Below are 14,414 nucleotides of genomic sequence, written 5' to 3' on the forward strand. Positions count from 1 at the left end.
CCCCCAAATTTATTAAAATAAACTCTACTGGTTCAGCTTTGCCTGTAATAAGGAGTGGTATCTGTCCCTTAACTGTATCTGGTCCTAACCCAGTATAGCTAACTTGATGCAAAAGTGTGTATATACAAGTCCTTACAAATCAAAAACTGTTCTTTCAAGTGATTTATAGCTCAACTTTCTAACAGGGGTAGAAGTTATGTGGGGTGAAAGATCATGAACTTAGCGAGAAAAGTTGGGCAGTCTTTCTTTTTTTCTTTGTTCAACAAACATTGCTGAAACTGTACTTCAGACCTTGTAGCATTACAAAAAATAGATTGCACCAGGGTATGCACACCTGCATATTCCCATGGCTGGAGCATAAAAAATTTTGCACATGCTCAAGCCAGTAGGTAATAGGGGGTTGTCTGTAGCTTCTCTTCCCACCCCCAACCTTCTCCTATGGCAACAACTGATCAAGACCAGAGACCATGGATGGTGGCAGGGACTGATCAGGGGCTTCCCCCTGCCCCCTCCCCTGCCGATTGGTCGTTGCTGCTTGCATTACAGCCCCACAAGGTAGCAAGGACTGATCAGAGGTGGAGACTCCACTGGGATGGTGGGAAGGAACTACCTGGACAGGCCTTGTCACTACTGCAGCCCTGTCCCCATTGCCTTCAACAGCTTCACTAGCAAAACAGTTCCTGTGCCAATCCTGGATGCAGCCCAGCGGCGTACGAGAGAAAGGCAGCCAGTTCAATGATGCTCTGCATGTTATGCTCAGGTAAGGATGGTTTTGCTACTTCTCTGCTAGCAGCACACTCTGTTATCATTTTGTGAGCCCACGTTGGTGGGGCTTAGATTAGCACAGGGTAGAGGGAGCACCACACAGCTTAACATAGCTGGTAATTTTATTATTGGGAGCAGGGACCCAAACAAAAAGTAAATGTGGGGTGCTTATATACATGCATCGGAGCTGCTCCAACATGCTATAATTACAGCGTGTTGGAATAGACTTGATTAATTGAGTCTGCTGGACCGTGGTAATTACTGTGCTTCAGCAGACTCCAGCATCACATGTATCAGTGTCCTTGCACTGAAAAATGGCAGCAGGGGCACTTTTAACTAAAGCTCATTCAACGCGCTTTAGTTAAAGCACCCGTGTCACCATTTTTCAGCATGGGATGGCTGATACACATGATGCTCTGGGCCCTTTAATTAGAGCACCTCTCAAAGCTGCTCTAATTGAACCCCCACCTCCCGGAGCATGTATATAAACACCCAAGTGCCTAAGGAGCCACACAAAGCTACAACATTTAAAGAAACAGTACCCCATATTATATGTAATGAAAAATACATCACGTATTCTCCTTAGAAACAGCTTAATTTTCTGTCCTTTCAGGGTCTCTCACTAGACCAGGTCCTGCAGCCCATATTATGCTATTCAGGGAGCAATGCAGTGAAAAGATTGCCAGTGAAGCCTGGTGTGACTGATGTGGTTTTCACAGGCCTAGGTATAAAAACTGTGTGTGTTTCTTGACACGCATTTGAATGTTTTTCATATCCTTATAATAACATATTTTGATTAATATTTTCCTTAAGAAAAAGTAAATAAAACTATGAAATAAACAGTAACATTATGATAGGTGCATAACTGTTCTGAGATTGACATTTATTCAATTGCTGATTGGAAAATACAGTTTTAAAAGCTGCCTTTTTCACAAAAGTGTTTTTCAAAGAAGGAACTTAGTCGTCATAATCCAAAGTGCCTAAGTATGTCTTGAGACTTCAACTAAAAATCTGAAAATATGAAAAAAAACACTTCTAGTTAATAAGGGGTTAAAGCAGTCTTTTAATGGTACCATAGTAGACAGGCTCACACCTATTCACAGTAAACCAGCCAGTAGAACCTGGTCTAGACAGCCAGGAGTATAACTCTGTTACTTTCAGCTGCAGAAATATAGGTCTATATCACTTGAGGTAGAGGTAGAATTCTCTTTGTCACTGGCTACAGAAGGATACCCAGTCCTTATATTTGTCCTAATCTACATTTTGTCCAGATAGGCCAAGGTATGGACCCTAGCTGGTTTTAAATTAGGGTGAATTTCTAATGACGTTACTTGATGACAGTTTGAATTTTCTGAGGATGTTACAAGAGCAGTCTCCTTTGCTATCAGAATAAATATAACAATTTCCAGGTCACACCAATATTTCTAGCTAAAGTTATGGAGTTATAGACCTTTTGTTATAACGTGTTTACTAACCTGCTGTTCTGCTGTTTGAGTCCAGTGTGTATATGGAGCACACAGACAACATCTTGAAAGCTATAGAAGATATTGCCAGTGTTGGGGTCTCTGAGCTAATTAAATCTGCTAAAGATGGATGTTCCTCTACCTATCCTACCCTGACCAGGTAATAGCATCAACATATAGCCCTTGAATTTCCTTAATTGAACAATAACAAATAGTTGCTATCATGTGTTCAGTCATCTTATTCTCTGACCTGTTTTGTTTTATATCAGTTTCACATAAGCAGTATTGCTAGTAAGAAAAGGACTTGCTAGGCATTACATCTGTACTAAATTAGATTTAGTGAAGGAGAAACAAACAGTGTGTGCCAGAGCAGAATTGAGTTCTCTGAACCATATAGGCATCCATTGTATATGGCCTTTCTGGGCACATCTACATGAGACGTTTGCTGCAGAGCTGCCTAATTAGTGTTTTAGGCCTCAGGAAACTAATTAACTCCGCTGCAGGAGTAAATACAGGTACTATCCTGCAGCAGAGTTCTTTACTATGCAGCAACACGCATGTAGATGCTGACAGGGCTGGCTGGGGCACAAGGGTACTTCAGTGCGGGGATTCCTGCCTGACAGTCCACAGCACATTGAACGAGGTTGGAGCAGCCCTGGGCTGGCAGGCTAAACTCTGGGCTCCCTGCCAGCTGGGGCTGCTCCAACCTGGGGCTATTCTGTGCAGTTGTAGTACCCAGGGGCAATAAACTCTGGCACAATATGTGCTGGAGTTTGTTTCACATTAATTTAATATGTAGGCATATTCTCGGTGTGCCATATTGACAAAAGCCAATCTTTGTCACTGTGGTAGTATGAAGTACTCCAAAAAGTATACCCAGCAGCCTCTAGAGAAGTTGGAGTGGATATGCCTGAGCAATTTGGGCTAGGTATGCACTAAATACAAAGCACTGTATCCAGCTTCTGGGATGTTTTAACAATATATGGAAGCTTGAAAGCACAGTTTACATAAATAAACTGATCCTGTCCCTCTTTATACTCTTCCCAGCTTTTTGTATTGTGCACTTTATAGTTCCAGAAAAAGAAAACCCCAGTTCTATTGAGTGTATCTGGATGAGATAAAGGTGGGGGAAGCAGTAGTAATATTTTGGTGGAGGATCTACTGTAGATTGCCAACTTGGGAAGAAGAGGTGAACAAGACATCTTCAAGCAAGTAATAAAAATATCTAAAGCCTATCAGATAATATGACTGGGGAATTTTAATTTAATTTCCCTGATATCTGGCAAAATAATACAGCAATACAAAATGATGTCCAGTAAGTTTTTACCATGTATAGAGAACAGAATTCATGATTCTAAGAATAAGGCATGAGAAGAGCAGAATGAGGAGACTGGATGTATCCAACACCTCAAGTACATCGGATACCTCCAGGCGCAAGATCCAGAACTCTCCACCAATTGGACCTTCTTTGATGACAGTTAGCACTTCACGAGTATCTAAGCTTATGCACCGCTCTTCTGTTCTTTCCTGCCATGTCTTATCATTCTTGGTTGAGCAGAAGGCTCCTGATGGTTCTGGATCTATACATGCAGGACCAAAGGCTGCCTTTGTGGGGCTTCTGCCTCCCCTTTACCCCGTCCACTTGCCAACCAGATGTTCATGAGCATAAACAAAATGGAAATGCAGGAAAACCAAAATAAGTCATCTACTGTCTGACGAACAGTCAGGCCTACCCAAGAACCTTGGCCCAGTATTTATATAAAATTAGTCCGGTCTTCAAACAGTTCAATAAGCTTGGTGGTGAAACAATAAAAAAGCATGAAGTACTTGGAACCCAAATGCTCCTGAACTCACAGTCTGATGCCCCCAAGTGCTGTAACCTCGATCTGCATCTTGAGATCTTCATCCTTTCCTGTGCCTCCTACTGCTGTGGGACTCTGTCCTGGGATCCCACTCCTAGGCACCCAATGCCAGGCACTCCACTGAGTGTCCAGGGTTCCAGTAGCCTCCTCTTGCTCTACCTGCTCAGCTGGCTCTCTCCATCAAGCCAACTTTCTCCACCTAGCCAGCTTTCCCCGCTCTGCTGGCTCCCCCAGTGTGCCAATTTTCCCTGCATTGCCAGCTCTCTCTGGTGGCTGGTGTGGGGCTTCTAATTATACTGGAAGCCACAGCATGCCCACCTACGTGCAGCAAGCACACGTTTCTAAAGCATGGCTGAGGCTGTACTGGGTATGATTGCTGCTCTCCCACCACTGTTGAGGCTCCTACTGTGAGGCAGCAGACTCTGCTGGCCCTTGCCGGGCCAGCTGCTTTTCCCTAAGGGGCCCTGGGCTGCTTCCTTGGTCTCTCCTTGTCCCATGTTGTTTAGGATGCTGGGGGCAGTCTCCCACACTGGACTTCAAAAGACAGATTCTGACTGATTCAGACAAATAGCAAGCAAGGTCTAATAGCTAGAGAAATTAAAGGATAAAATGATCCAGGAGGACTGATATTTCCTAACAGACATAGTATAAGAGGCCCAACAACAAGCTGTTTTAGCAAGGTGGAAAGAAAAGAACAATAGGAGATGCATGTGGCTACACAAAAAAGTTCTTAGCTACCTCAAAATCAAAAGAGAATTAATATCAGCAATTAAAGAAAGACTGAGTTACTAAGGAAGCATACCAAGGAATAGCAAGAATGCAGGACAAAAATCAGGAAATTAAAGATAAAAAATGTGATATAACTGGCAAGGGATGTTAAAGGTGATAAGAGGGAGTTCTATAAATATCAGCCAGAAAAGAAAGACTAGGGAACCTATGGATTTGTTTCTCAGTGGAAGGCATAAAGAACGAGCTGCTCAATGAGTACTTTGTCACAGTCTTTTTCCCAACAGCTGCACCAGAGAACTGACAAAAACAAAAGAAACAAAAAGGGCTAAACTGAAGAGTTTAGTAGACAGCTACTGATAAATTTGAATGAAATTAAGTCAGCAGCATCTGATGTAATTCATTTCAGGGTATTGAAGAAATCTTGGAACCACTGAGAACAATTGGTGTGTAACAGGCTGACTACTCGGGGCCAGGTCTCCCTCAGCCCGCTCACCTGTTCTGGGGCAGTCCACCCAAAATCTTTCCTGCCACATCTTATTGCCTAAATGTTGGATGTAAAATATGGGAGTGTTGCAAAAAGCGGTTCGTTTCTTTGGAGGCCCGCAAAAATCACAGACACACAAACATCAGCCGGTACAAAAGGATGTATTTGTTTGCAAACAAGGTCAGAGTGGGGCATTGATGCCCAAATCAGCTTCTGACAAACTAATTGTGCTTGCAAGCGGAATTTATCTTCTCTCCTCCGGGGTCACGTGTGCAGACACTGGAATTCTTACAGCTACTTCCGTTTCATACAAGCATACATGTAGTTACATCATTACATACATCGCATGTATAGTATAATTAGCTACTTAAGTATGCAGGGCGGAGAGGTAAATATGCATCAGCTTATTAAGCATGCTCAGAAACTACAACAGTTCGCCAAAAGTTCATACCCCGAGGCCACAGTCAATTGAATTCCAGCTTCTGCAATCAGCATGAGAAAGACTAGGGTGGGTGAGGGGGAGAAAGGAGCCTTGGGCAGTATTTCTTTCTTATCAGGTGCAAGATGCAAGCTGTGCATTTCTAACAATATTCCATTTCTAACAGGAGTCTGCCCATTTTAATGCCCAATGTCTAGGGCAATACCCATGACTCCAATCTCCCCTTGTTGTGTTCCATGCATCGCAGATAGTATTCAGATTATTATGGTGCCTCACACCATGACCAATACACCAGAGCCTCCTGGGACTCTCACTCCCTACTGGAGCATACAGTCATTGTGCTCCCGTACTGGTATATCTTAACACTATTACAAATAGACTACAAACACGGTCTCTGGCCCAACTAATACCTCAGGCCTCTGTAGACATACCTGGGCTTGGCTGTTCCCCTCTCTGGGGTTGCAGCCTTGACTTACTTTCTCAGGGAGGTTGGCCCATGTGCTTCAGGTTGCTCTTTCACCCCCTACTCCACATACCCCCAGTGCAGCTTTTCAGGCCCTCCTAATCAGGCCCTCCTCTACACCAACATGAGCCATTGAGTCATCCTTGTGCACCCTATTCTATGCAGGTTGTCTTCTATTTTAATCACTACACCCTACCACTGGGGCAAATGGGGCTTAAGTATCCAGAGATGTGCCTGGGCCCCCAGTTATGGGGCTCAGGTGTTTGGAGATGTGCCTGGCCCTGACCCTGGTTAACCCATCTGGGTGTGGGGACTGGGGTTTTAAGATGCCCATACCTGCCTTTCACCAGGGAGGTAACTGGCCTGGCGTTTCTGGGAGGCTGTCCTGATAGCCAGCCCCACCAGACCACCTTTTCCTGGCAGGGTGCAGTTTTCACATATACCTAGGACCAGGAGCCTCCTATCATCCCCATAGCTCCTGCGCTTACCTCCAGGGTATTCTGAGCAGCAGCTCAGCCAGGTGTTGTTTTTGGCTGCTTGCAGCAACTGCTGCAACAGACCTGAGGGCCTGGATCTTTAAAATGGAGGCTGCTCAGCCCCCTCCACCACTTGCAGGATCCTCCTGCAGTCAGATGACCGCTTCATTAGGTCTAGATGTGCTCCTGGAGGTTGTGGGGAGGGGGTGCTTTAATTAGAGCTTCCATTTTTTGGTGTGGGAACACTGACACTAGTGATACTAGAGTCTGTTGGAGCACGGTAATTACCATGCTCCAGCAGATTCCATTAATCAAGTCTGCTCTGATACATTGTATCAGAGCAGCCTCAATGTCCATGTATAGGGTGCCCATTTTTCTAAAGTCATGGATGAGAGGTAAAGTCCCAGAGGACTGGAGATGAGGTAATATAGCTTACATTTAAGAAAAGGAGAAAAGATGACTTGGGAATTATAGATCAGTCAGACTGACTGTAGTACCTGGGAAATTACTAGAACAAATTATAAAACAACTGATAACATCTGGAGGAGGAAGGGGTGATCACTAACAACCAACTTGTTTTTTATTAAGAACAAAACATGCCAAACCAACTTGGTTTCCTTTGAGAGGGTGAATTGTTTGGTAGATAAGAACACAATGGACGTTACATACCATACTTACTCGAATCTAATAAGACTATCCTGAATTTAATATAACACCACAATAATTAGGTTCTGTACATGGAAAATGGTATAGATTTGTTATAATTGTCCATGTATAGAATCTAATTATTGGGGAGTTGTCTTGAATTCATCCCTCCCACTGCTGCATGGGGACGGGCAGTGGTGAGGCAGGTGGTATGGAGAGGTCAAGCAGCTTGCTCCCTGCTTTTGCCTGCTACCTCTGATCCCTGCCTGGCCCTCCCCTGCAGCCTTTGGTCCCCCTCCAGCCTCTGTGCTTCCCCCTCCCCTCCAGCTTCTGCTCCTCCTCCTTCCCCCCTCCATTGCAACCTCTGTTTCCCTTCTCCCACTCCCTCCCCTGAATCTGCTCCCCCCTCCCTCCTTCCCTCTAGCCTCCGCTCCCTTTCTCCTCCTTCTCCCTTTTCCCCCTCCCCTCCTGACTGCTTCTCCCTCCCCCTCATCTTTCCCTTGCTTCACTAGGCTGGGGCTGTGCTCAGTGCCTCAGGCATGGAAAGAGCCTGTCAATGCAGAGCAAAGGTAAGGGAAGTGAGGCAGGCAGCAGCAGCAGTATAACTCCAACCCTGGGTAGGGGCTGGACCCAGAGCTGCAGCAGTCTCCATTCAATTCTGAGACAAGGGGCTTTTCCTCCCTGTGAAATGGGAGGGAAAGCCTTGTCTTAGAATTGAGTAAATAAGGAATCTCTGGACTTAAGTAAGGCTTTTGACATGATCCCACATGACATGAATAAGTCAGCTTCAGGAATGTTGCTAGATAGATTTCCCATTACATAGATATGTAATTGCTGAATACCTGTAAACAAAAAGCGGCTATAAATGGATTGAGGTCTCAAGTGTGGATGTCTCCAGTGTGTCTCTCCAGGGTCTGTTCTAGGTTCAGGTCTTATTAATGATTTAGATACCACAGTAAAGAGCTTCCTGACCTAAAAATGACACACAACTGAGAGGGTTGCAAACAGTTTGGGACAGACTCCTAAAGGATGTTGGTATATTAAAGACCCATTTTATTAAACAGCAAAATGAAAATCATCAAGGTAAATGTTACACTTAAGGAAGACAATTAAATGCACAGAATTTCATGGGAAATAACTGACTAATCAGTAGCACTGCCAAGAGGAATCTGGAGGTTGTGATGGATAACAAACTCAGTATAAGTCAGTGATGGAACAGGGAACCTTTGCCATGTGACTGGGAGAAGGCTGTGGAACAAACACCTGGAAGGGCCTTTTAAGGATAGGGTCTTTTTGTAGCATGAAGGGATAAGAATTCAGGAAGAGAAAATACAGTGGGAAGGACAGACAGAAATGCCCCGTCAGGCAAGCAGAAAATATGGAAAAAGAGACATGGTACCTGCAATCACCAGCAGCCCTGCCACAGCGGGATTGAAACCAAGTAGAGAAGGGCAGCTGGTAGGGCTAAAAGGACTAATGACTGAGAAACCCCTGTAGTCAGGCCAAGTGATAAGACTGGCTGGCTGGAAGTAGAGGGACTTAGTGGTATAAAAGGTTTGCCCTCAGGTCAGTGGGGTCACTAACTCTGGCTGGGGAAAGATGAGGAGTTCCCAGGCAAGCTGCTATGGAGCCTGGAGTTGCAGTAAGGGGAACCTTGGCAAAGAAGCCCCTTTTGAGTTGACCCAGAGTGAGGATGATTTGAACTCATGTTGTTCATTGTTTTGTGAGTATTTGGATAGGCTGTGCTTTTTATTGTGATCAGGATAGTAACCAGAGGACTGAAAGTGGCTGTGAAGGGAGGCTTGGGGGCCATGTTCGGAGGTACTTTAAAGCATCCTGCATGGTTTTAACTCCTTGTGAGAATGGAAGACTACAATAAGGCGAACAAGCATTGAGAGGGTCAGGAGGGCCCAGTGAGAGAAGGTTTAACTCCTCTGAGGCCAGAGAGGGGGAGAGAGGTGCACTGTGAGAACCAGAGAGGCCCAGACACCAAGAGGGTTTACCCCCTTGTGAGGCCAGAAGGCCAGAGAGGGAGAAGTTAGGCTGACAAGAGCCAAAGAACAGAGAAGAGAGACATGAATGCCGTGGGGCTAGGGAGCCTACATAGAACCTAGGCTGAGGCTTAAAGCCCCAGCGGAGTAGGGGCTGCTGAGGAGCCAAAGCCAAAATAAGGGGGGCTGGGCTGAAGTCTGCAACCAGAGTAAATAGCCCATAACCCACAGGGTTGCTAGGACAGACAAAACTTATTAAGCCAGATGGCTCAAAGAAAAGCTTACAGCATATTACCTGTGAGATATGGGCACAGCTGTGGGGTAGGGTGGAGGATGCAAGTAAAACCACCAGGAAATTTAATGCCAGTTGGGCTTTAGCTGGGCTGGTTAAGCTTCCTGAATTTTTGCCATTTAAGTAAAGTAGACCTGGATCAAAGCAGCACAGTAAAAATACTGCTCTAGGACTCTGGGTGCCTCCTGCAGGACTATTTATTTCATCCAGGTGTGGCACATGAAACTCTGGATGGAAGATCTTGAGTGGGGCTGGCTAGTATAGCTGCTAGGGGCACTGCTACTGCCCACCAGGGCTAAGCCTACCACAATAATGTGATGTTGTTGGGGAAAAAAAGGAGTTTTGGACTGCTTTCATAGTGGGATTGTATGCAAGGCATGGAATGTGACAGACTCATTCTTCCACTCAGCCCTGGTTAGGTTGGACTGTCCTGTTCAGTAGTGGCCAGTTCAGAGCACTGCATCTGAAAAAGGATGTAGAGAAATTTTAAAAGGATCCATAGGTGAGCAACAAAGATGATGAAAGGTTTGGAATATAGGTCATATGAGAAAAAGATGAATGGACAAAGTATGTTTAAATCCAGAGATGAGATTAAATGGGGACATTATGGGCACATCCAGATGAACACACACGTGTGGTTTTCAGTGCTGCAGACCACACGTAGCAAATGTGCAACTGTGCGCTGTGCTACAAGTTTCCAGTGTGGTGCCAAAATGTGATACTGGGATGTCCCAGTATCAAACAACTCCCCTCTTCCCTCAAAACCCACCACAAAGCTGTGTGGTGCATGCAGCGACAGCGTGTGCTGCCAGAAATGGATCCTGGCCATCCAGAGTCATGCTCTGGCTGCTAGCCAGGCTCCATGAGGCCGGATTGGTGCAGCTGTTGCCCTGGGAAGCCCCCAGGACCTCAGGTTAGTCTTTTTAAATGTCAGGAAAAACTTCCTTGCTATAGAAACAGTTAGACCAAGGACAGGCAACCCCTGGCATGCGTGACAGTTAGTGGCACACAGAGACATAAAAGGAAAAATTAATTTTTTATTTTTTTTTAAGTTGCTGCTCTGGGCTCTTCAGTAGGCCACAGCTTCCAGCATTGTGGCAGGGGGCAGGGTCAGGAGCAGGGGCAGGGGAGGACGTGTAGGGACATGCTGCCTGTGTTCTGCGGACCCTGTCTCCGTGGCTGTGGTGGTGTGCAAGGGAACCTGTAAGATCAAAGGAGCTGCCGTGCACCCCACTTCTGCTGATTTTTGCAGGTTCCCCTGCGTGTCCCCCTCTGACCCCCTACCGCTCGCTGCTCTCCCCTGATCAGCAGGAAGGCAAAAACCGTGGTTTTAAATATGGTGTGGTTTTTGCCTCCCAGCTGGTCATCAACACACAGTTCCCCGCCCCCCTTCCCACCCCCCCGGCACCAATCTCGCCCTGGGTTGCCGCTGCCTGCCCTGCACAACTGAGCCTGCTCCGCTCATGCCCTCAGTGCAGCCTCATGGGGAAGAGGCTGGTGCTGCCCCTGTCCCTAATCATGGGCAACTTGTAGGGGAGGTATGTGCCCCCCTCCCCCCCCCCAATATCCACCAGGGGTGCTAGCAGGGCCCCAAACAGCTTGTGCTGCACTGCTGGCTGGGGCTGGGGTCTCTGGTGCTGCCTCTGTCCCACCCACCTGCCTGCATTGTTGGGGTGCCAGGGAGGGGAAGGGAAACCAGTAGCACTGGCTGCTACTGCCTTGTGCGCCCGATGCCAGCACCGCTTGCCTGTGCACCTGCAGTGCTGGGGGTGGACAGCCAGGCACTGGCAGCTGGTCCTCATAGTTTCTTTCCCCTCTTTCCCTCCCCGCCCTTTTGCTCTTTTTCCTTTTTTTCTCTCTTCTTCTTTCTTTTCCTCTTTCTCTCTTTTCCTCCTCCTTTCTTCCCTGCTCTTTCCTCCCTCTTGCTTCCCCACCCCTTCCCTCCTCTTCTTTCTTCTCCCCTCTCTCTCATCACAACATGCTTAACAGAAAAAGAGTGCACAACAAAGGTAGTGTATGGAGTTTTATTTATTGTCACCAGGTTTAGAATTTTTAAAAAACCTCGTATTTACTGTAAAAAAGACACCCCCCCCAACATTTATGATTATGAACTATATTAATATGCAGTGTGTCCTACCACCACCCCGGTTTTGTTTTTCTGGCATGCTGGCACTTCAGCACCTTACAAGGTAGACATTGCAGTGTTTTTAGCACTCTGGCCAAAAATGTTGCGTCAGCCTGGCTGAGTTAGACAATGAGACAAGCTGTCTAGGGAAGATGTGGAAATTCCATCATTAAATGCTTTCAGGAAGAGGCTGCATTGGATTTGTCTGAAATAGTTGGGATCAGTAAATTCTGTATCTGTACAGGGCACTTAGACCAACATTACATGAGCTGCCACCGCTGCTTTATGACAAAGATGTGCCCAATCAGGTAACATTTAGTTTTCAAACTGTTCTAGGGAAGAACAATGATGCTGCACATCATTATCGTATGTGTTTGTGTTTTTGACTGTTTTTCCTTTCCAGGCAGTCATTCCTGGTTTTCTTTCGAGTGATGATGGCTCAATTAGAGAGTTCGGTGAGAAGCATTCCTGCTGGAAAATCATCAGATTCAAGTGAGGTAGGAAAACAAACGCACCTGAGATCTTCAGGAAAGTTGTGCAAAACTCAGGATGGTAAATTGTAGGATAGAACAGCCTAGGTAGAAAGCCATTGGCACTCATCTGTCATAGTAAATAGTGTTGTGTGCCTGTGCCCTAATTAGGATGGGTTTGTACAGCCTTCATGAAGATTTAAGAAAGAATTACTGAACATGGAGTAACTTAGAATTAGGCAAGCATGCTGTACACCAGGAGATACAGCCTGCAGAGCCATTTTATCTGGTCGGGACAGGTGGGATGCAGGAATGTTTTGCCAGTTGGGGGTTGTAGCTGTGTGGCAGCTGTGTAGTAGGGAGAAGTGATGGCAGCAGCACTGCACTGGAGAGTAGTGACTGCAGCTGTACCAGTGGTGCAGGCTGGATTGGTAGTGATCTGTTTTCAAAGCTTAGCTCCACCAAAGCACCCCCTGCTCCAAAATGTTACCAACCCCTCTTAAACGTGATTAATTCCTAATGATTTTTATGATGCCTGGTTACTGGATGAGTATCTTACTGAGTGCCAAGAGGGAAAGTTATAGCTTATGTCTAATTGACTACATAGCTGAACGTCTGAGCAAGGATTATGCTCAAGAGCAGGAAACTTATTTGTCAGCAGCTGCTTCAAGGGTGAATAGAAGGAGAGTATAAAATTATCAGAAGAGAAAGCCAGAATTGCTTCGGAGTGGTTTTGTTACATTACTCGTTAATCTTAATATGGATCATGTTAAGAGGTTTAGATTTTAACACTTTTTGTTCCTGTTTAAGAGCTTGTCCCTTCTCTTTTAACTAGCAGCACGGCTTGGGCTCTGCCAGGATTTGGGCTGCTTGTTCTAGTCTATAGGCATAGTGGGTACTGCAGTAGCACCCAGCAATATGAAGGGAAATGCAGTGCCTCTGTGGGCATGATGCCTCTTGATTGCTGTGTTTTACTTCCCTAGGTACAACTAGAGAAGCTGCTGCGTTGGAATGTGGCAGTGCGGGATTTCCATATCCTTGTTAACTTGGTTAGGGTGAGCCAAGATATTCCTTTTTCCTTCTCAGCAAAGCCCTGGTCATCCATACTAATGCATGCAAAGAAAATAATGTGAATTAGACTACACTGCAGAAATAGCCTGTTGTTATGTAATTAGACCCAGTTGTTATATATATGCACAGAGAACACATTCAGCTTTCATTTTGACATTTACTCATTCTTAGGAAGTTAGGACTGAACGGAACCTCTCATTTTGAGTCTGGTTCCCTTATGCAGCCATTTGTCCAAAGATTATTGAAAGTTCTTTGTATATGCACACACACACAAATTATGAATTTATATTCTGTACTTACTCGAATATAAGATGATCCTGATTATAATTAGTCTCCTCCAATAATTACATTTTATATATGGAAAATGTATACACTTGTTATAATTTTCCAGGTATAGAATCTAATTGAAACTAATTATGGGAGGTTTGCCTTTATTTGTCCCCCTTGCACTGCTACAGCAAGGAAAATAAATCTGAGGGGTCAGGTATCCCCCTTGCCCTCTACCTCCATCCAACTTCTTCCCCTGGCAGCCCCTTATTTTCAGACTCTGCTCTCCCTGAGCACATGGGAATGAGGAACAGATTTGAAAACACTGACTTTAAAATAAACATAGCTGTAGTAATTTGCATATAATACCTGTAATTTTAGTTCTTCCAGAATTGATGCATGTTATCTGTTTTGAAACTGCTGCAAGTTTTAGCCATATGGCTGCAGGAGCAAGCTAGGGAGGAGTCTCTCAGTTCCATAAATAGGCGTAAAGCCTAGATCAGGGGTCAGCAACACAAAGCCATTTTGCTCAGCACACCACCACCAGCCTGAGCTCTAGGCAGCTGCTGCCAGCCATGGAGCCTGGGCTGCTCTCAGCAGGCGGCTGGGAGGCTGCAAGCCCTTCTGCAAGCAGCCTGGACTCTGTGGTTGGCAGCAGCTACCCAGAGCCTGGGCCAGCGGTAGCCGGAAGGCTGCAACCAGCTGCTCCAGGTTCCAGCATCAGCTCCATACCAGCGGGTGCACGTGCGCCTTGGAGCGGACAGTGGGGGGAGGCAGCACAACCCTGGCCTCTCTCCCACTGCCTGCACAGAGCTGATGACTGGACTCCAAAGCCCAGCACAGCTGTTTGTAGCTAGCCTGGGCTCTAGGCA

General features: G+C 45.8%; 1 protein-coding gene across 3 annotated transcripts in view; it reads left to right on the top strand.

The window, feature by feature from the left end:
- Window positions 1-14,414, top strand: part of FANCD2 (FA complementation group D2) — a 170,659-nt gene that overhangs the window by 129,838 nt on the left and 26,407 nt on the right. For all 3 annotated transcript variants that reach the window (XM_090021350.1, XM_090021352.1, XM_090021351.1), the window contains exons 35-38: window positions 661-760; window positions 2,266-2,388; window positions 12,138-12,231; window positions 13,188-13,259. In XM_090021350.1, the coding sequence (XP_089877476.1) occupies window positions 661-760; window positions 2,266-2,388; window positions 12,138-12,231; window positions 13,188-13,259 (389 nt within the window). The remainder of the gene's footprint in view (window positions 1-660; window positions 761-2,265; window positions 2,389-12,137; window positions 12,232-13,187; window positions 13,260-14,414) is intronic.

The sequence above is a fragment of the Crocodylus siamensis genome, chromosome 11 (assembly GCF_052110815.1).
Source record: "Crocodylus siamensis isolate JL-2025a chromosome 11, ASM5211081v1, whole genome shotgun sequence".
NCBI lineage: Eukaryota > Metazoa > Chordata > Crocodylia > Crocodylidae > Crocodylus > Crocodylus siamensis.